The following is a 23,371-nucleotide window of genomic DNA, read 5'->3' as shown; positions in this document are numbered from 1 at the left end:
ATGTATGAGAGAGCAATCCTCAGAAACTCAACTACCAAATATCAGCTCGGACCAAACCTTTTACAGTCAGGAAAGATCACCTTTGGTAAGGCCAAAAGTCAATTTAACTATCCTTTGTACAAGTTATTTAGTTAGAGATACAGCACTGAAACAGGCCCTTCGGCCAGAGTCTGTGCCGACCAACCACCCATTTATACTAATCCTACACTAATTCCATACTCCTACCACATCCCCACCTCTCCCTATATTACCACCTACCTAGACTAGGGGAAATTTTATAATGGCCAATTTACCTACCAACCTGCAAGTCTTTGGCATGTGGGAGGAAACCGGAGCACCCGGAGGAAACCCACACAGACACAGGGAGAACTTGCAAACTCCACACAGCCAGTACCCAGAATTGAACCCGGGTTGCTGGAGCTGTGAGGCTGCGGTGCTCACCACTGCGCCACTGTGCAGTGAAGAAAAGATCGCCAATTATCAAGTTTTCAAATGAACAGAATGAGTGCCTTGGCGATTGATAAGCAAATGAGGTACAGCACCTCAGTAGTTGATCTTTAGCCTCCCTGCTCAACATGAAATTGTACCCTTGAAATACAGGGCATGAGTATTATGGCATATAATGCACAATATATTATTCTGTTAAGGTGGGGTGCTGCCCCTTTTTTCAGTCAACACTGGTGCAGGTCATCAGAGTTTAACTGTTTGTTCAGGGAAGATTACAGAGTGCAGGGTACTGGTGAGTTTCAGGTCAGCGATACCCATAATAATTAACATCTATAGCTTCCCCGCCCCCCATGCTGACATCACTGAAATGTAGCCACTTATCTTTATAATTCATGTTATAAGTGACTGAATTTTATTTTTTTTGAAGATGTCACATTACACACAACAGAACTGCTCAGTAGACATTTCAAACATTGCGATTGAAACTGTTTTAAAGGTTTCAGTACACAACCACCAGACTAGTTTAAAATGTTCTACTGTTAACCAGTATATTTAGTAACTACATTTTTCACATCACTGAATACAGGAAATCTGTCATGAGTCAACTCCACTTTTCTGTTACATTTTTCTCCCAAGTTATTAAAATGTTACACTCAAAATTATCTAATTGTTTGGAAACCATTTTAACGGTGCCTCAGACCACAACAAACCATCGGCATTTTCTAGATACAAAAGTTTACACAGTTACTTCACGAAGTACACACCATCCCAACTTCAAAACTCGAAGAGGTGGTCGATGTTTTCAAATTTATAAGAGTCAGGATTTTTTAGTTTGTTTTCCACAGACTTATTCTTTCTTTTTCCTGAAGGAGACCATGTCTTTGGTTTCTTGTATTTTCTCACTTAGCAGTTCTTTTGTTTCTTCCATTTTTTCTGAAAATCGCTCTCTGGTTTCTTCCATTCTATCTTGTATATAGCCTCTCATTGGAGGTGGTGTTGACATGTAACCACGGGAGCGGAGATACTTGATTGCAACAGATGTTCCTCCCAAAGTTACAGTGTACCTGGCTGGTGTGGCAAGCTAGAAAATAAAGTAGAAGTTCTAAATACTTGTAAAGTCAGATCATATAAAGACAAAGGGCTGAAAGACACTTTTAGCCAGATGTTGACTACAGAGAGCATTAATGTCGAAGCTGCTTTTTATAAATGCACATCAACTCCCATTTTTGATGAGGACTGATATGGAGTGATTGTAGCGTTAAGAGATCCTTTGAGTTTTACCGGGGATCAAATCATAATTTCATAACAGTCAGTCATAATGGCACAGAAAGAGGCGATACAGGCCATTGAGTTTAAGCTGACTCTCTGTAATACAATCCAGTTAGTCCCATTCCTCCGTTCTATCCCTGTCGACCTGCAAGTTTATTGCCCTCAAGTGCCCATCCAATTTCTTTTTGAAATCGTTAATCCTCTCCGCTTCCACTACCCTCGTAGGTGGTTATTACCACTCGCTGCATAGAAAAGTTGCATAGGGGCGGCACAGTGGTTAGCACCACAGCCTCACAGCTCCAGGGACCTGGGTTTGATCCTGGGTACTGCCTGTGCGGAGTTTGCAAGTTCTCCCTGTGTCTGCGTGGGTTTTCGCCGGGTGCTCCGGTTTCCTCCCACATCCAAAGACTTGCAGGTGATAGGTAAATTGCCCCTAGTGTAGGGAGGTGATAGGGAATATGGGATTACTGTAGGGTTAGTATAAATGGGTGGTTGTTGGTCAGCACAGACTCGGTGGGCCGAAGGGCCTGTTTCAGTGCTGTATCTCTTTAAAAAAAAAAGTTCTTCCTCACATCACCCCCCCCTCCATCTTGCCTAAAACCTTAAATCTGTTTCCCCTGGTCCTTGTACCATCAGCTAATGGGAACAGCTTTTCTTTGCCTACCTTGCCAAAACCTGTTATAATCTTGCACATCTCTATCAAATTTCCCCTCAATCTCCTTTGCTCCAGGGAGAGCAACCCCTTCTTCCAACCTAAATTTTGAGCTAAAATCATTCATCCCTGGAACCATTCTGGTAAATCTCCTCTGCACCCTCTCAAAGTGTGGTGACCAGAACTGGATGCAATATTCCAGTTGGGGCCTAACCAAAGCTTTACAAAGGCTCAGCATAACTTCCCTGCTTTTGTACTCAATACTTCTATTTATGAAGCCCAAGATTCCATATGCTTTGCTAACTAGTCTCAATATGTCCTGCTACCTTCAAAGATCTATGTGCAAGAACTCCCAGGTCCCTCTGTCCTGCACACTCTTTGGAACTGTGCCATTAAGTCTATGTTGACTCTCTATATTGCTTACGCCAAAATGCATCAACTCACATTTCTCTGTATTAAATTCCATCTGCCACTTCCTTGCCTATTTTGCTACCCCATCTCCTGCTGCAGTCGATATGTATCGTCCTCACTGTTTGCCACACCTCCAAGTTTTGTATCATTGGCAAATTTTGAAATTTTACTCTCTATTCCAATATCCATGTCATTTATATCAAGAAAAAGCACTGATCCTTGGGGAACACCACTGTCTACCATCCTCTAGTCCGAAAAGCAACCATTTACCACGGTTCGCTCTTTTCCGTCCTGAAGACGGATTTTTATCCAAGCTGCCGCTGACCTTCGTATTCCATGAGCCTCAATTGTGTTACCCAGCCTTTTAAGTCGTACTTTGTCAAAGAAGTTCTTAAAATCCTTAAGACAACATCCATTGCTTTCCCTTCATCAACCTCCTAATCTTTGTTACTTCACCAAAAAATTCAATCAGATTAGTCAAGCATGATCTGCCTTTTACAAATCTGTGCTGGCTATCCTTAATTATAACTCAAACCTCTCCAAGTACCTGTTGATTCTTCCCTCCATTATTTCTAAAACCTTACCCACCACAGACATTAAACTGACCAGCCTGTAGTTACTAGGAATGTCTTTACCCTTGAATAAGGGTGCCACTTGCCATTCTATAACTTCTTTGAATACCTTTTCCTCGACAGGACTTTTTTTCTCCTTGGGAATGTGTAAAATACAGCAGGCTACAACAATTATACCTTTGCCAAGTTGCACTGCACTACCTTTGCCCTGAATGGCGAAAGGCATCTTAACTGATTTGCTTTAAGTTGCTGATGTATGATCAATCAAGACTCTGGAAGTACAGTATGCAGATTTACATTTCTTGTCTATGGGTTTTCCCAGGCAGTAGAAACCTTGTTCCACCTAATGGCTCGTGAATAATGATGGATTTTTCTTATTCATTCCTGGGATGTGTGTGTTACTGGCAAATCACAATTTGTTGTCCATCCCCAATTGCCCTTGAGAAGGTGGTGGTGAGCTGCCTTCTTGAACCACTGCAGTCCTTGTGAGATCGGTACACCCAGTGATTTTTAGGACGGGAGTTCCAGGATTTTGACCCAGCGACAGTGAAGGAACGACATTACAGTTCCAATTCAGGACGGTGTGTGGGTTGGAAGGGAACTTGCATGTGGTGTCCCAATGTGTCTGCTACGATGTAGAGGTCGCAGGTTTGGAAGGTACATCTTGTGTTGTTGGAGCTGCACTCATCTAGACAAGTGGAGAGTATTCCATCACACTCCTGACTTGTGCCTTGTAGATGATGGACAGGCCTTGGAGAAATCAGGTGGTGAGTTGCTCGCAGATTTCCCAGCCTCTGACCCGCTCGTAGCCATAGTATTTGGCTGGTCCAGTTCAGTTTCTGGTTAATGGTAAACCCCAGGATATTGATAGTGGGGGATTCAGTAATGGCAATGGCATTGAATGTCAAGGGGAGATGGTTAGATTCGCTCTCAAGAACAGAATACGATCATGACTGATTTTAGGCTTCAAATTCACTTTCCTGCCCACTCGCCATATCCCTTGAATCCCTGAGACACCAAAAATCTGTCTATCCCAGCCACATTCAATGATGGAGCATCCAAAACCCTCTGGGGTAGAGAATTCCAAAGATGCACAACCCTTTGAGTGAAGTAATTTCTCCGCATCTCAGTCCTAAATGATTGGCCCCTTATCCTGAGACTGTGCCCCTGTGCACTAGATTCCCCAACCAGTGGAAACAATCTCAGTGTCCACTCTATCCAGCCCCTTCAGAATCTTGTATGCTTCAATGAGATCGCCTCTCATTCTCAACTCCAGTGAGTGTAGGCCCAATTTACTCAGCCTCTCATCATAGGACCACCCCCTTGTCCCAGGGACCAATTTAGTGAACCTGCGCTGTACCGCCTCGAATGCAAGTATATCCTTTCTTGAATGTGGAGACCAAAACTGCACACAGTACTCCAGATGTGGTCGTACCAAAACCCTGTTACCACTGTAGCAAGACTTCCTTATTCCTATACTCCAATCCCCATGCAATTTGCCTTCCTAATTGCTCACTGTGCCTGCATGTTAACTTTTTGCATTCCTTGTACAAGCATACCCAAGTCATCAACACTTACAAGCTTTGCTCCTTTTAAAAAAATATTCTGCTTTTCTATTCTTGTGACCAAAGTGAATAACTTCATATATTATACTCCATCTGCCATCTTGTTGCCCACTCACTTAATTAGCAGTCTCTGTGTCCTCCCTACAGCTTACCTTTCCATGCTAATATATTATCCCCAACTCCATGAGCCCTTATCTTGCCTGTTAACCTTCTGTGTGGCACCTTATCGAATGCCTTTTGGAAATCCAAGTATACTACATCTACTGGTTCCCCTTCATCCACCCTACTAGTTACATCCTCAAAAAAACTCAAATGAATTTGTCAAACAGGATTTCCCTTTAGTAAAACCATGCTGACTGGTTCTAATCATACTATGCCTTTCCAACAGATTCCAGCATTTTCCCAATGATTGATGTTAGGCTAACCGGCCTGTATTTCCCGGTTTTCTCTCTCGCTCCTTTCTTGAAAAGCAGTGCAACATTTGCCAACTTCCAATCTGATGGGACCATTCCCAAATCTAAGGAATTTTGGAAAATCATAGCTAGCGTATCCACTATCTCTGCAGCTATCTCTGGGTGTACGCCATCAGGTCCCAGGATTTGTTGATTTTAGTCCTTTAAGTTTCTTCAATACTTATTCTTTGCTGATATTAATTTCCTCACTCTTTTTAACTCAAGGTTATCATCTATTTCTGGTATGAAACATGTGTCTTCTACTGTGAAGACAGACAAGATATTTGTTCAATGCCACTGCCATTTCTTCATTCCCCATGATAATTTCTCCTGTCTCTACTTCTAAAGGACCAATGTCTACTTTAGCTACTCTCTTCCTTTTTACATACGCTCTTAGAATCAGTTTTTATATTACTGACTAGTTTACTCTCATTTTATTTTTCCTTTATTAACTTTTTGGTGGCCCTTTGCTGGTTTCTAAAACACTCCCAATCCTCAGACTTGCTACTCTTTTTGCAACATTGTAAGGCTCTTCTTTCAATCTAATACTATCCTTAACTTCCTGACTGAGCCACAGATGACATTCTTGCTGAGCTTTTGTTTTTCACTGGAATGTATTTTTGTTGGAACATTTTTAAAAGTTTCTTTAAAGGTTTCCCACTGCTCATTTACTGCCATCCCTTTTAGTCTATTTACTGTAACCAGGTCTCCCTTCATACCTACATAATTGGTTTGAAGATTCTGGTTTGTGATTGGAGTATGTCACTTTCAAACTTAACTTGGAATTCAAATGGTATTATGATCACTATTTCCCAGTGGATCTTTTACTATTACATTACAAATTAACTCTGCTTCATTGCACAATGCTAGATTCAAGACAGCTTTATCCCCAGTCAATTCCATAATGTATTGCTCCAAGACACTGTCCCAAAAACATTCTATAAACTACTCTTGCCAATTTCATTGTCCCAGTCTATATGAAGATTAAAGTCCTCCACAATCATTACATTGCCTTTGTTCCAATCTTCATTGGAGATGGTCATTGCCTGGCACTTGTGTGAACATTACCTCTCATTTACAGCCGGGATGTTATCAGGACCCATAGCCTTTGCAGTATCCAGTGTCTTCAGCCATTTCTTGATATCATGCGAGTTGAATCAAATTGGCTGAAGACTGCCATCTGTGATGCTGGGGACCTCAGAAGGAGGCAGAGATGGATCATCCAATCGGCTGAAGGTGGTTGCAAATTCTTCTGCCTTGTCTTTTGAACTGACATGCTGGGCTTCCATCATTGAGGATGGAGATGTTAGTGCAGCCTCCTCCGGTTAGTTATGACTGGAAGTAGCAGGATTGCAGAGCTTCAATCTGATCCATTTGTTGCAGGATCACCATAAAATATATCATGGAAACTCCAGAACATTAGGTAATAACCTGCACAATTCAGTTACCATACATATGTACAAATTAAGAGGTGTAGGCCATTTGGCCCCTCTAGCCTGATCCACCATTCAATAAGATCATGGCTGATCTGTGTGTCTCAAATTCCACACTCCCATCTACCCCCGATAACCTTTGATTCCCTTGCCTCACAAGGATCAATCTACCTCCGCCTTAAAAATATTCAATGATCCCACCTCCATCACCTTCTGAGGCAGAGAGTTCCAAAGTTACACAATCCTCAGAGAAAGGATTTCCCCTCATCTCAGTACTAAAAGGGCGACCCCTAATTCTGGACTCTCCCACAAGAGGGAACGTTGTTTCCACATTCACCTGGTCAAGACTGTTAAGGATCTTATAAACTTCAATCAAGTGTCCCCTCACTCTTCTAAACTCCAGTGAATACAAGCCGAGTCTGTCCAACCTTTCTTAAGACAACTCGCTCATACCAGGTATCAATCTAGTAAACCTCCTCTGAACCACTGGTCACTGAATGGAGTGAAACCACATTCTGTTCATTGAAAAGGTCACATTTGGTATAGTCTCATGCGCATGTTATCAACAATGCTCAGCTCTTTGCAAAATCCATCTGGATGACGTCACTGCCTGTTTTTGCACTCCCAAGTTGGGAGTTTTGACAGCTATCGCCTCCTATTGCTTGGCAAGACCCAGTGGCTAGAAAAAAGGCTGCAGTCACCCCGACAGCAACTAAGAGCTGTTCCTATTATCTGTTTCTCAGGAGTGATGGCACAAGGATTGGTGGCCCACTGATCTAACAAGATGGAGGTGCACCTGCCTGGAATGTTATCTTTATTGTCCTCCTCTAAAATCTGCCTTCAGAGGAATGCTCAGAGATATGCATAATCCTCAAAATGGCACACAATTACTATTTCCTGGCAAAAACAGGAACAGATCACTGATTTGGTGAAGCCCTAAAAAGCTCTCGGAAAGATTCCAGTAAATTTCACTTGACTTCCTTTCTTCCTCCAACTGCAATATTGCATGGGAGGGAGTGAATCAATGACAGACAAACTGATGAATAAGATAGCAATATACTGCAATATCAACTTGAGGGAAAAGCTGTAATTTTACATGAATGCTGAACATCTGGAACACTGGTCAGGTGCTGTGAACACTTTATAGTGCATAACAGTCCTCATATTTTTACAGAACCTTAATTAGTCGAATGCCTAACAAGCAGGCTCTTCCCATGGCTTACAAGGGTCAATAAACAGGCCTAACCATCCCACAATGCAAGGAGTTGGGATCTGATACACAGCAGTGCTAAGGATGCCAAGGAACGCTCGTGAGCTGGTTATGCTTCTCCACGTTGTCTGGACATTGACAGCAACAAGGATATCGTCACTCTTGGGTATCTGTCAATGTGAATTGTGGCATCTCCTTTTGTATATCTGTTTTTTATTCGTTTTTTCACAATGCAGTACTTTGCATTGATCAGTATTAAACTTCATTTGCCGTTAGTGTGCCCAGTCACTTAATACATCAAAATTCTTTCCAAACATATACAGTAAAATAAAACCCAAACACTATCCCGATATTACAAAAATGAAAACACATATCAAGTTACTAGCAATGCAAAGCCCAGCTCAATTTAACACGGTACTCACCTTATATAATGCATAAGCAGTCAATGCATTTCCACCCTGAGAATTACTCAAAATATGTATTATACCGTTGGGTGCTCCTATATACTCGAGAAACGGAACCACGTTAATACCTCTGGAAATAAAAGGAGATGGTTTTTTTCAGAATTTAATTTTTTTTTTAAACTTTTAATAATGCCTTTACTAAATAAAAACAGCAGTAAGCCAATCACAGCAGTGCAAATGCTATACTGAACACATTTTCTGTAGCTTCTGTTAAAAAACACAATTCATTTATTTCCATTATTTAAAAAAGTAATTCTCTTCCTCCTTCTAACTGAGTCTTACTGGGAAACATATCAAATGACAAGGATGGTCAACTCTACCTTAGTTGGGTGCTCAGGACTGTGCAAGATGCCTATCACTTTAATTATTTCCCTTATGTGCAATGGAGTGCCTGACCTACAGTGAGACAACCAACATTAACAGTTGACATAAGCTCCCATTCTGGTGTTGTGCATCACTATGCAGCTTAAAAGGGAATTTCAATTGTGAAAACTATTTATAACTATTTAATGAGCAACAGTTACCAAACTTTTCATTGACAGCCCAATCAACTAGAACATTGCCCAAAACAAGATTAATAATGGAGTTTGGATTAAAGATGAATGGTGTACAGAAGTAAATAAAAGTGCTCAGAGGTCAAGCAAACAGGAAATGATACAAAAAAGAAAAATGTTAATTGGGGCAGGCAGCAAGGTCACGTGAAGTGCAGTGTTTCCGGACTTGCTTCCATATGCAGCAAGCTCCAATCCTGGAAGTAAACACCCCTTCCTGTCCCAGATTCAGATCTAGATATTAATGATATCAAGGGATACGGGGATAGTGCAGGAATATGGCGTTGAGGTAGATGATCAGCCATGATCTGGTTGAATGGCAGAGCAGGCTCGACAGACTGGATGGCCTACTCCTGCTCCTATGTTCCCAGAAGGATGCTACAAAATGTGACAATAGTGAAGAACTTAAGATTCAAAATCTAAGTTTTTCTTCAAACTATCATTCTACATAAGAAAATAAGGGCAAACAAGGAACTTTTGGTAATTGCCACTGTTGTTAGCTTCACATCAGACCAACTTTCTGTTGAATGTAAAGTTGCTTCACGCATTATGTACGCAAGTATGCCTCCTCCTCTCTCTCCCGCCCTCCCCCCTCCTCTGCCTCATCCCAAAAACAAACACTAAGAGCATGTGCAAATATAGATCAGGCTGAATTACTAGAATTTTTTTTGGTAAATTCAGTGCAGCTTCCACACTTAAGGGATTGTTTTTAGTGATACCATCCAGCAGTACCATTCTTTTAACAATTAAGGGATCACAGTAGAGTTATACAGTGAAGGAGAAGGAATGAAAATCTTGTTGAAAAAAATTTAAACATTTTACTGCTCGTTACCACTTAATTATTTACAACTGGATTTGAATGCATATTTTTATGTAGTTTATTAAAAATTTAAAATCTGAGGTCGGCCATATATTTTCCATCAACAAACTTTATTGACTTTTGGTCAACTTTTCAAAGCGTAAATTCATTTGTCATTATTTCCCCATTTTGTTGCATCAACTTTCAATGCCAGAATTAGCAAACCAACTGAATTATTCAAAATGTTTTTGCAAACATTCTTATTTTGCTTTTTTAAAAATTAAAAAAGGTCCAAAGTAAGGTTTTAAACAAAATAAAAATTAAGTTACATTATTACACTTTGAATCGCTTTTTATGCTTTCCTTAACAGGTTTTTACTCTCAAGGACACATTAGGTCTGAAAAACCAGGGCTTGGACTGGATATTTTGACCTCAAAGTGCTAACCAGCTACAGCTTACAGACTCTCCCAACAAGAAATATGCATCAATACAGAGGCAGAGGACATGCATCTCCTCGTCTGCTGAGGATTTGAGTTTCATGCTTTTCCCAAAAACACTATGCAAGCTAACTGGAGACCAATTTCTGCAAATTACCTTACAGTTACTCCCTGCGACAACACCGAAGGTTGTGGTGGAAACCCACAATTCCAGCAGCTCCAGCTTTTATTTTGGGCAAGTGTGATGTTTAAATGAATTCACAAATTATATTTCCCATCATGAACTGTTTATAGACAACTGTAATTACAGTAGGTATGGTTTCTTCTTTGATTGTTAAAATTTTAAGTCACCTCCAAAGGCACCAAAAATTCAGTTCCAAACTAATCAGCCTTTTTTCTAATATAAAACTTGGATAACTGAATTTACTTATAAGGTAATTTGTTTGTTTGGGTTGCCTAAAGACTCTGCTGTAGGTCTACAATTTGTTGCCCAGGTGTAAAGCAGGTGTCGTAGATCACCTGCCTATTATAAAAAGCGCCAGGCAGTACATTCAAAGTCTACGAAAACAAGAAATGCTGGAAATACTCAGCAGGTCTGGCCGCATCTGTGAAGAGAGAAGCAGAGTTAACGTTTCAGGTCAGTGACCCTTCATCAAAGTCAGTCCACCAGTCAGTAAATTCACTAAGTGCTCCAAAGGGTAAATTTCCTGCTTGTGCTCTCCTGGCACATGCCAGAAGCTGTAAGAAATTGCAAGCCTCCAGCCTGATATCTGTTAAATTGGCATGTGTCAGGAGTACTGAATGTGCAAGTTATTCCTTAAATGTTTTAAGGCAACATTAAAAGAGGATGCACCCAAGAGCACAAAAAGTGTCCAGGCAGGAAGTGGGTGGCAGGAACAGGAGGGATATGTGTAGCAATTGACAATACAAGAGAGGTAGCTTTGTTTCTATTTCCCTAACACACTCAAGCATAAGACTGCCAGAGCTTGCTCTCTGAACACACCCCCACCCCATCTCACCTTGAGCAATGATGATGAGAATCTGCCAATAGAACACAATAGTTTATATTGTCCTAAACAAAAGGAACGGTACAATTTTAAATGGGGTGCAGAAACAGTGACGCGGGCGTGTATGTACACAAATCTTTGAAGGTGACAGGACAAGTTGAGAAGGCTATCAAGCAAATGGGATCCTTGGCTTTATTAACAGAGGCGACATTCGCCTGCCCAAGATCATGTTGTATGGAAAGCTGACCACTGGTTAAAGGAACAGAGGGGCCCCATCAAACATTTCAAGGACTCCCTGAAGAAGTCCCTCTGTGGGCCACATCGAACATTGCCAGTGGGAAGCTCAGGCCATAGATCATGATACCTGGAGATGCTATATCAGGAGGGCTACAGACACCTTTGAGACTGAGTGAAGAACCACCATGAAAGAGAAAAGTAGGAGGATGGATCCAACTGGCCCTCAGCAGCGACTACACCTTCTCTTGAACCCGCTGTGGGAGAATCTGTCAGTCACGGATAGGCCTGACTAGTCACCAGCGGGCCTGCAATCAATGACAACAACCTTCCCAAAATCTTCATCTGCAAAGAAATGCCAAGAAAAAGTACAAAAGCAAGGAAGTTATGTTGAAGCTTTATAAAACACTGGTTAGACCTCAGCAGGAGTGCTGCATCCAACTCTGGGAACCACATATTAGGGGGCTGAATTTTGTTGAACTCCTGACGTCAGGCTCCATGGCAGCGGCAGGGGGTGGGGGAGTGGAAGATCGCGGCACAGTGGCGCAGTGGTTAGCACCGCAGCCTCACAGCTCCAGGGACCCGGGTTCGATTCTGGGTACTGCTTGTGTGGAGTTTGCAAGTTCTCCCTGTGTCTGCGTGGGTTTTCTCCGGGTGCTCCGGTTTCCTCCCACAAGCCAAAAGACTTGCAGGTTGATAGGTAAATTGGCCATTACAAATTGTCACTAGTATAGGTAGGTGGTAGGGAAATATAGGGACAGGTGGGGATGTTTGGTAGGAATATGGGATTAGTGTAGGATTAGTATAAATGGGTGGTTGATGTTCGGCACAGACTCGGTGGGCCGAAGGGCCTGTTTCAGTGCTGTATCTCTAATCTAATCTAATCGCAACGTCCCACCACGGAGCCCAACGCTGGGATTGCCGGGCCCAATGTTCCCAGCAGCGAGGCTCTGTGGCAGCCCCCCGCCACTTGGTGACAGGAACCAACTTGAAATATTTAAATAAACCTCATGAATACATTTACCTACAATTACCCACAGTCTTACTGGCTGTCTGGGATCTTCTGTGCAACAGATGGCACTCACGTGCCTTCACTTTCCCGTACCGCAGGGTTCAAATGTCCAGGTCTGGCAGCCCTTTAAGAAATGGTAGCAGCGCCTGTGCAGAGGCAGCTGACGACATTCATGGAGTCACAGAGCCTGCCCCTGCCACGTGATTTTCGGGGGGGGGGGGGGGGGGGGGGGTGGGGGTGAAGGCCACTCACCCTGGACTTTAGAATGAGCTGCCGTGTGCTAGATTGCGGTGGCTTGCGCCCTGTACGTGCAGGCCGCTAGTTTTTTCACCTGCCGCTGCTCCTGATGGCAGGCAGATAAAATTCAGCCCATTAGGAAGGGTGTCAAGGTGAAGGATAGAAAAGAGGTCTCCAAGAATGATAGCAGGGATCAGAGACTGCAGTTATATGGAGAGACTGGAGAGCTGAATTGTTCTCCTAAGAACATAGAAGGCTTAGGGGAGATTTAATTGCAATGCTCAAAATCATGAATGGTTTTGAGAAGAGTAAATAAGGGAAAACTGTTTCCAGTGGCAGAAAGGTCAGCAACCAGGGGACTCAGATTTAAAGGTAACTGGCAAAAGAACCAGAGGCAACATGAGAATTTCTTTTTAAACTCAGCAAGTTATGATCTGGAATGCGCTGCGTGAAAGGGTGGTGGAATTTGATTCAATAGTAACTTTCAAAAGGGAACTGGATACTTGAAATTTGCAGGGCTGTGTGGAAAGAGCAGGGAGTGGGACTAATTAGTTCTTTCAAAAGGCCAGCACAAGTTCCTTGAGCCAAATGGTCGTCTCCTGTGTTGTTGTTCCACTATTCCAAAAATCTCTGACCCACTGCACTAACGTTTTTCACATACGGATGTAGCCCGGGTCTATAGCCAGCACCCCACCCCACCACCGCCTACCCCACCCCCCCCCCCCCCACCAAAGCTTCACAGATGACAGAACCCTCCCCCACCCCCCCCCCACCCCCAACAGCTGCAATTAACAACCTCTCACCCTACCTGGCAGCCCAACGTTTGTCTTCAGAGATGTGCGAACTACCTGTGACAAGCAGGCCTAATTTCAGGACAGACTCAGGTCTTACTGCAGAGGTGCCCACAGCACCAGTTCTAGGCCATGCAAATTTGTAATCTGGTTATCTTATTAGCTTTTTTAAAAACTCAGTAATTTAAAAAAAACAATTCCCAAAACTAGATTTGAGGGCAGCTCCAATAAATAGTTGTTTCCATTTTTATTTTGAAAGCTTAAAACCTATGGATCGATATAACTTGCAACTTACTTACTTCATTGCTGCATAATAAAATGCACCAAACCACACAGTGGACGTCAAAAGATGCACTGGAATCAGGACTTTCCCATACTGTTTGAATGTCTTTTTGAATCGTTGAAAAAGGCCTATCGAACTGTCCTGGAGAGGATCCGGTTCCACACCTGCTCCCTCTTGATACAGTTTTGTGTCGGAAAAGTATGTTTTCTGAACAGAGTCCGACAAGGTATCTTGTTGTGGGCGATTCCCCGGCAAAGTCTTGGTTTGGTCAATGCCATTGTGCTGTGAGGGTAATGGTTCCTTCTGCAGATTTGGCCTTCGCTGTTCAGAGGCGATGACTGGACGTGACATGTGCAGGAGTTGCCCCTGGTGTGGGATAAGGAAAGGCATTTTCCCATATGCAGTTGGAAATATGAGAGACACACATGGTCGGGCATTGCAAGCTTGTTTTGAGTTCCAGAGAATGGCCTGAAGGAAGTACCTCTGCATTTTTCAGTTGCAAACCAATCAATTTCTGGCCCAGCAAAGAAGAACTGGAAAGAAAACAGGAAAGCATTAGAAAAACATTTGAGTCCATGATGATACCTGTTTTGCAAACATTTCCAAATTCCTAACTATCCTTTCACTTTCAACAACTTATATTTATATAGCGCCTTTAACATAATAAAACATCCCAAGGCGCTTCACAAGAGCATTATAAAACAAAATATCACACCGAGCCACAAAAGGAGATATTAGGTCAGATGACCAAAAAATTGCTCAAAGAGGTAGGTTTTAAGGAGCATCTTAAAGGAGGAGAGGGAGATCGAGAGGTGGAGAGGTGAAGAGAAGGAAGTCCAGAGCTTAGGGCCTAGGCAACTAAAGCTGTGGCCACCAATGGTGCAGCAATTAAAATCAGGGATGCACAAGAGCCCAAAATTAGAGGAGCACAGATATCTCGGAGGGTCGTGGGGCTGGAGCAGATTACTAGATAGGGAGGGATGAAGCCATAGAGGGATTTGAAAACAATACTTCACTGGAAGCCAATGTAAGTCAGCGATCACAGGGATGATAAAGGAACGGGACTCGCTGCAAGTTAAGACAAGGGCAGCAGAGTTGTTTTTTGGATGACCTCAAGTTTACAGAGGGTAGAATATGGGAGACCAGCCATTTGTCAGTCTATGCTATGGACAAATTGTCCGACATGTTTGCCTACAAGCAAGTCCATTGGAACAGTCAGGTCTAGAGGCAATTAAAAGCATGAATGAGGGTTTCAGCAGCAGATGAGTGAAGACAGGGGTGAAATTGGCTGATGCTGCAGAGGTGGAAATAGGCAGTCTTAGTGATGGCGCAAATATGAGGCCAGAAGCTCATTTTAGAGTCAAATATCACACCAAGATTGCGAACAGACTGGCTTAATGTTAGACTGTTGCCAGGAAGAGGGACGGAGTTTGAAGCGGGGATCAAAAACAATAGCTTCAGACTGCCCAGTATTTAATTGGAGGAAATTTCTGCTCATCTAGCACTGGATATTAGATAAACAGTCTGATAATTTGGCCAACAGTGGAGGAGTTGAAAGAATATATATGACCTTGCTTTTTATTTTTCATTAGTAAGCCCAATCCTTTAAACTCCTCTTAAACTTACAGGAGACCATTACCTAAGAACTTAGGCCTTCTACCCCTAAAGGTACTATAATAAAATGACGAGTTAATAATGGAACTGTTTAAATAAAATGGAAGGTGATTCTGATCTAATAGCTCTCTTTCCATGCCCTTTCATATCCTCAGGATGTACCATAGTGCTTCACTGCCAAACTATTATTCTCATATTATTCTGTTTTGTAGGCAAACATGTCAGACAATTTGTCCATAGCATAGACTGACAAATGCAATAAATGACCAGTTCATCTGTTGCTCAGTGCTGGTTGAGGGATAAATGTTAACCTGGGCACCAGAGCCACCAGGCCCTTCGACAGTGCTCGGGATCTGCTGCTTGCATCTGAACAAGGAGTTTAAAACTTCACCCACAAGATGAAACCTCCAACAATGCTGAAACCCTTCAGTACTGCATTGAAGTGTTAGTCTATTTTATGTGTGCTAAGTGTACGTGGTGAAATATAGGAAGACCAAGGCAAGAAATGTCACTTAAAACAAAGCTACACAAGATGAGTAGATACAGAAGTACCAGCAGCAATAATTATATTCTAGAATATATTCTGCTAAGACAAAACTTGAAATGGCTAGGCAACGTCATATCACAAATAAGTTTAATAAACTATCAGAAAGATTGCAGTCACTGTAACTCAACTACAACATTAAAATTTAGAAACATCTTAATTAAAGTACACAGACTGTTCAAACATAAGAAATAGCAGGAGGCCATTTGGCTTATTGAGCTTGCTCCACCTTTCAATAAGATCATGGCTGATCGGATGGTGGCCTTAACTCCACTTTCCTGTCTGCCCCCCCTCCCCCCCCATAACACTGGACTCCCTTGTAGATAAAAAAAAATCTAACTCAGCCTTGAATATATTCAATGACTCAGCCTCCAGTGCTCACTGGGGAAGAGAATTCCAAAGATTAATGACCCTGAGAGAAGAAATTCGTAAGAACATAAGAAATAGGAGCAGGAGGCAGCCATTTGGCCCCTCAAGCCTGCCCCGCCATTCAATAAGATCATGGTTGATCTGCCCCAGACCTCAACTCCTTTTAGAGATACAGCACTGAAACAGGCCCTTCGGCCCACCGAGTCTGTGCCGACCATCAACCACCCATTTATACTAATCCTACACTAATTCCATATTCCTACCACATCCCCACCTGTCCCTATATTTCCCTACCACCTACCTATACTAGGGGCAATTTCTAATGGCCAATTTACCCATCAACCTGCAAGTCTTTGGCATGTGGGAGGAAACGGGAGCACCCGGAGGAAACCCACGCAGACACAGGGAGAACTTGCAAACTCCACACAGGCAGCACCCAGAATTGAACCCGGGTCGCTGGAGCTGTGAGGCTGCGGTGCTAACCACTGCGCCGCCCATTCTCTTTCGTGCCAGCTCCTCATAGCCCTCAACTCCCCAATATTTCAAAAATCTATCTAACTCCTCTTTAAATACTTTGTGATCTAGCCTCCAAAACACTCTGGGGTGGAGAATTCCAGACATTCACTACCCTCAGAAGAAATTCCTTCGCATCTCATTTTAAAACTGAGTGTCCTCTTATTCTGTAACTATGTCCCCTAGTTCAAAATTCCCCCACTAGTGGAAACAACTTCACAACATCTATCCTGTCAAGCCCTCTCAGAATCTTGTATGTTTCAATAATATCACCCCTCATTCTTCTAAATTCTGATGAATAAAGGCCTAACTTGTCTAGCCGTTCTTGATAAGTCAACCTCTTCATCCCAGGAATCAGACCAGTGAATCTCTTTTGAACTGGTTTCAATGCCAGTATATCCTTTCTTAAATACGGGGACCAAAACTGTACGCAGTACTCCAGGTGCGGCCTCACCAACACCCTGTCAGTTGTAACAAGACTTCCCTATTTTTAAACTCCAACCCCCTAGCAATAAAGGCTAAAATTCAATTTGCCTTCTTAATTACTTGCTGCACCTGCATGCTAACTTTTTGTGTTTCATGCACAAGAACACCCAGATCCCTCTGTACTACACTTTTTTGAAGTCTCTCTCCATTTAAATAGTCTGCCTTTTGATTCTTCCTACTAAAGTGCATGACCTCACACTTTCCTACATTAAACTCCATCTGCCAAGTTTTTGCCCACTCAACCTATCTATATCCCCTTGCAGATTCCTTATGCCCTCATCATAGCATGCCCTCCTATTTTTGTATCAGCAAATTTGGATATATTACACTCTGCCCCCTCCACCAAGTCATTAACATAGATAGTAAACAATTGAGGCCCTAGGACTGATCCTTGTGGCAATCCACTAGTTACGTCTCTCCAACCTGAAAAAAACCTATTAATCCCGACTCTGTCGTCTGTGAGTTAACCAATCCTCAATCCATGCTAATACATTACCCCCAAAACTGTGAGCTCCTATCTCGTGCAATAATCTTTTATGTGGCACCTTATCGAATGCTTTCTGGAAATCTAAATACACTACATCTACCCGTTCCCCTTTATCAACTCTGCTTGTTATATTTTCAAAGAGCTCTAGCAAATTTGTCAAACACGATTTCCCTTTCACAGGACCGAAGGGCCCGTTTCAGTGCTATATCTCTAAATAAAAAATATTAAAAAACCATGCTGACTCTGTTTAATTGCATTAAGCTTTTCTAAATGTCCTGCTATTTCTTCCTTAATAATGGACTCTAGCATTTTCCCAACGACCGATGTTAGGCTGACTGGCCTATAGTTTCCTGCTTTTTGTCTCCCTCCCTTCTTGAACAGGGGCATCACATTAGCGGTTTTCCAATCCGCTAAGACCCTCCTGGAATCCAGTGGGTTCTGGAGTATTTCGACCAATGCCTCCACTATCTCTACAGCCACTTCCTTTAAAACTTCCTCCTCATCTCCATCTTAATAGGGAGACCACCTGTTTTGAAACTGTGCCCTAGTTGTAGATTCCCAGAGGGAAACATCCTCTCAGCATTTACCCTGTCAAGCCCCCTCAGAATCTTATATGTATCAATAAGATCACCTCTCATTCTTCCAAGTATAGAGTCAACCTTTCCTCATAAGACAACCCCTTCATCCCAGGAATTAGCCTAGTGAACCTTCTCTGAACTGCTTCTAATGCAAGTAAATCCCTCCTTAAGTAAGGAGACCAAAACTGCAACTAGTACTCTAGGTGTGGGCTCACCAATGTCCGAAACAATTTTAGCAAGACTTGCCTACTTTTATACCCTATCCCCCTTGCAATAAATGCCAACATTCCATTTGCCTTCCTAATTACTTGCTGCACCTGCAGGCTAGGTTTGCAGACCTCCAATCGTCCACAACCTCACTTGTATCTAGTGAGGATTTGATGATCCTCAGCACAGCCACTATTCCCTCCCTGGCTTCCTTTAACAACCTGAGATGTAATCCATCCGGCCCTGGCGATTTATCCGCTTTCAAGGATGCCAGACCCTCTAGTTGTGCTTCTGACTGTTGTTGGAGCTGCACTCATCCAAGCAAGTGAAGAGTATTCTAGCACACTCCTGACTTGCACCTGTCGACAGAAGACAGGCTTTCTGGAGTAAGTCACTTGCTGCAGAATTCCCAGCCTTTGACCTGTTCCTGTAGCCACAGTATTTATATGGCTGGTGCAGTTAAGTTTCTGGTGACCCCCCAGGATAATGATGGTGGGGGAACTCAGCAATGATACCACTGAATGTCAAGGGGAGATAGTTAGACTGTCTCTTGTTGGACATAGTCAGTGCCTGGCACTCATATGGCATGAATGTTATTTAGAGATTAGAGATACAGCACTGAAACAGGCCCTTCGGCCCACCGAGTCTGTGCTGAACATCAACCACCCATTTATACTAATCCTACACTAATCCCATATTCCTACCAAACATCCCCACTTGTCCCTACACTTCCCTACCACCTACCTACACTAGTGACAATTTATAATGGCCAATTTACCTATCAACCTGCAAGTCTTTTGGCTTGTGGGAGGAAACCAGAGCACCCAGAGAAAACCCACACAGACACAGGGAGAACTTGCAAACTCCACACAGGCAGTACCCGGAATCGAACCCGGGTCCCTGGAGCTGTGAGGCTGCGGTGCTAACCACTGCACCACTGTGCCGCCACTTTCCAGCTCACACCTGGATATTGCCCAGACATTGCTGCATGCAGGCACCGACTGCTTCATTATCAAGGAGTGGCAAATAAAACTGATATTAACTTGATATTAAGGGCAGTTCAGCTTATCAACCTGCCGAATGACAACACAGTTGCCAGACATCACAGTTCCCCAATAGATGGTACCAGATCCAAAATCACATGGGGAGAGGAAATCTGCACTTGGGAGCCCGCTAAATCTTAGTGTGCATCTCTTTAGGTCAGCAGCAAGCATCACCCTTTATACTGACCAAAAAAAACTCAGGCCAACACCTGTTCCTGATCACATTGCTGCCTTGTGGCAACGTGCTGTGCAGCACAAATTGACTGCACATTCTCTACATTACAACATTATTTTGAAGTGACTACACTTTAACCTTGCAATGAATCTCCAGAGCAGCCACTGTAGAGTTTTGTTGGGTTATGGTGACATTGCAGACGCAGGGGCCCTGTAACTGGGAAAGGAGGTGTCCGTCGCTTAGCAGCCTCTCTCCTCAGTATAGCAGCTCCCCGGCTAACAGCGCTGTAAAGGCATCCCGGTCACCGCGCCCAACAGACTCGGGCCTTAACCGACCCGTAGCGCTACTACCACAGCCCGCTCCTGGGGAGACAGTACCTGCACCTACCTTCCCCCTCCTCCAGTAATTAAACCCACCTCACCTTACCGGGGAGTGGACGGGGGATTTATTTGTTCCTCCCCCACCCCCGGCCGCCACCGCTTCCTCCTCCTCGTTGCTCCGTTCGCACGCAGATGGCGAGCAATCAGCCACTGCGCATGCGTTAACTCGGGCGCAGGGAACTCTGGGTATTGTAGTGCGTCATTGGCAGGGTAATGGCAACACGCGCACCGGGGAACTACACTTCCCAGAATGCTCCTGCCTGTTCCATCTCTCTGGATCCACGTGTTTACTGAAGTTGGGTCAAATCCTACCAATTGTTTGTTGAAGTTTAAGACGTTAACACTTACTGCTTGATTCACTTGATAATTGGTTGAACGTAAAAGCGATAGATTGCAGGTAGTGGTAGGGAGAGTTGGTTGGAGAGGAATGGTTTGGTTTGTAAGGTAAAAAAAAGAGTTAAAAACAAGAAATGCTGGAACCACTCAGCAGGTTTGGCAGAGTTAACTCTGCTTCTCTTTCCACAGATGCTGCCAGACCTGCTGAGTGGTTCCAGCATTTCTTGTTTTTATTTCAGATTTCCAGCATCCGCAGTATTTTGCTTTTATAAAAAAAAGTTATATTGCTGGAGGAGCATCAACTTGGTGTAAAATGCACTTTGGTCTACCTGGTGTAAAGAGCTGTTGATGACTGAGTGTTGCATTCCAAAGTCTAGGACTGTGCTGAAGTATGGTGTAAAGCTTGGGGCAGCTGCAGTGACGGTCCAATAGGGAAAGGCCACTGACATAGTATACTGAGAGGCTGGAACCTTTGGGCTGTATGCACTAGAGAATGTTTGATATGAAATTTACAATGTACATTTACATATTTCTAATGGCAAGTGTGGTGAGGCACCTCATGTACTGTATTGAAAGAAACTGAATCTGTATTGTACTTGATGTCAGATTTGAACTGTGATGTAATATATTTTTATAAATTTTATGAACAAAGTATTTGGAGAGAAAAAAGCAGAGAGGTTATGGTAAACTTATATAGACCCAGCAGCATGTTATAAAATGAAGTTGTTAAACTTAGTTGTGTGACTGCTGAAGCCCTCATCCATACCTTTGTTACCTCTAAACTGAACTCTCTGAATACACTCCTGGTTAGCCTCCCACATTCTACCCAATGTAAAACTTGATGCCATCCATAACTCTGCTGCCTGTGTTTTTGCTTGCTGACCTATGCTGGTTCCTGACCAAGCAATGCCTTGGTTTTAAAAGTCCCATCCTTGTTTTCAAATCCCTTCATGCCCTTGCCCTCCCTATCTCTGTAATCTCTTAGCCTTTTGAGCATTATAATCAGGGATCTCACCCTTCCTAGTGGGGTCCAAAGGAGTGCAGAGCATGACGTTTGGCTGTAGGAACTGTTGGAAACATGCCAAAGGTGCCTTAGGGGTTCTGCTCTGGATTTTCTGTTAGGGTTTACTTGCTTAGCCTTCGTCTCTCCCTACAAGGCAGTGGGGTTGTTAGCTTGTATACCTCAGCAGCGGCCCTAACAAGTAAACTCTCCAATTTCATGGAGGGGAGGGGGGAGGGAGATGGGATGGGAGGAGAGGGGGAGGTAGGGGAGAGGGGGAGGTAGGGGAGGGGGGAGGGGAGGTAGGGGAGATGGGAAGGGGAGGGAGGTGTGAGGGGGGTATGGGAAGGGGGAGGGAGGTGTGAGGGGGGTATGGGAAGGGGGAGGGAGGGGTGGGTATGGGAAGGGAGGGGGAAGGGGGAGGGAGGTGTGAGGGGGGTATGGGAAGGGAGGGGGAAGGGGGAGGGAGGTGTGAGGGGGGTATGGGAAGGGGGAGGGAGGGGTGGGTATGGGAGGGGAGGGGTATGGGAAGGGAGGGGGAAGGGGGAGGTGAGGGGGGAAGGGTTGGGTTTTGAGGGGAGGGGCTGAGGGTATGAGGAAGGAAGGGAAGGGGATGCAAGGGGGTCAGAGGAATGTATGATGGCATTACAAGAGCTTTTGAAAACGATCACTGACCAACGCAAGCAAATGGACCGCTGGGTGGAGCACTACCTAGAACTGTATTCCATGGAAAATGATGTCACTGATACCGCCCTCAATGCAGCCCAGTCTCTGCCAGTCACGGATGAGCTGGACGAACAGCCAACAAAATCGGAGCTCAGTAATGCCATCGATTCTCTAGCCAGTGGAAAAGCCCCTGGAAAGGAAGGCATTACCCCTGAGATTATCAAGAGTGCCAAGTCTGCCATACTCTCAGCATTCCATGAACTGCTTTGCCTGTGCTGGAAGGAGGGAGCAGTACCACGGGATATGTGCGATGCCAATATCATCACCCTCTGTAAGGACAAGGGTGACCGCAGTGACTGCAACAACTACCGTGGAATCTCCCTGCTCAGCACATTGGGGAAAGTCTTTGCTCGAGTCATTTTAAACAGTCTCCAGAAGCTGGTTGAACGTGTCTACCCTGAGGCACAGTGCGGCTTTCGAGCAGAGATCGACCGTTGACATGCTGTTCTCCCTTCACCAGCTACAGGAGAAATGCCGCAAACAACGGATGCCCCTCTACATTGCCTTCATAGATCTCACCAAAGCCTTTGACCTCGTCAACAGATGTGGTCTCGCCAGACTACTAGAAAAGATTGACTGTCCACCAAAGCTACTAAGTATCATCACCCACTTCCATGACAATATGAAAGGCACAATTCAACATAGTGATGCCTCATCAGACCCCTTTCCTATCCTGAGTGGCGTGAAACAGGGCTGTGTTCTCGCACCCACACTGTTTGGGATCTTCTTCTCACTGCTGCTCTCACGTGCGTTCAAGTCTTCAGAAGAAGGAATTTTCCTCCCCACAAGATCAGGTGGCAGGTTGTTCAACTTTGCCCATCTTGGAATGAAGACCAAAGTACGGAAAGTCCTCATCAGGGAACTCCTCTTTGCTGACGATGCTGCATTAATATCCCACACGGAAGAGTGTCTGCAGAGACTCACCGACAGGCTTGTGGCTGCCTGCAACGAATTTGGCCTAACCATCAGTTTCAAGAAAACGAACATCATGGGACAGGACGTCAGAAATGCTCCATCCATCAATATCGGCGACTATGCTCTGGGAGTGGTTCAAGAGTTATAGGCAGGTGAGCCTTACATCAGTGGA

The 23,371-nt window shown here is 43.9% G+C and overlaps 1 protein-coding gene across 3 annotated transcripts; it reads right to left on the bottom strand.

Moving 5' to 3' along the window:
* Positions 1–824: 824 nt before the first annotated feature.
* Positions 825–20,373, bottom strand: fam210aa (family with sequence similarity 210 member Aa). Of its 3 annotated transcripts, none has more exons than XM_068030781.1 (4): positions 20,259–20,373; positions 13,843–14,359; positions 8,434–8,545; positions 825–1,528 (listed from the first exon to the last, which is right to left on the bottom strand). In XM_068030781.1, the coding sequence occupies exons 2-4, from the start codon at positions 14,313–14,315 to the stop codon at positions 1,295–1,297; spliced, it is 819 nt and encodes a 272-aa protein (XP_067886882.1). In that variant the 5' UTR covers positions 14,316–14,359; positions 20,259–20,373; the 3' UTR covers positions 825–1,294. The 3 variants fall into 3 exon arrangements, with proteins under 3 accessions (XP_067886882.1, XP_067886881.1, XP_067886883.1); XM_068030780.1 differs by having other exon boundaries at positions 20,264–20,373; XM_068030782.1 differs by having other exon boundaries at positions 20,269–20,373.
* Positions 20,374–23,371: the final 2,998 nt, after the last annotated feature.

The sequence above is a fragment of the Heterodontus francisci genome, chromosome 5 (assembly GCF_036365525.1).
Source record: "Heterodontus francisci isolate sHetFra1 chromosome 5, sHetFra1.hap1, whole genome shotgun sequence".
Taxonomy (NCBI): domain Eukaryota; kingdom Metazoa; phylum Chordata; class Chondrichthyes; order Heterodontiformes; family Heterodontidae; genus Heterodontus; species Heterodontus francisci.
Note: the sequence above shows the minus strand (reverse complement) of the source record. Positions and strands in the feature narration are given on the sequence as shown.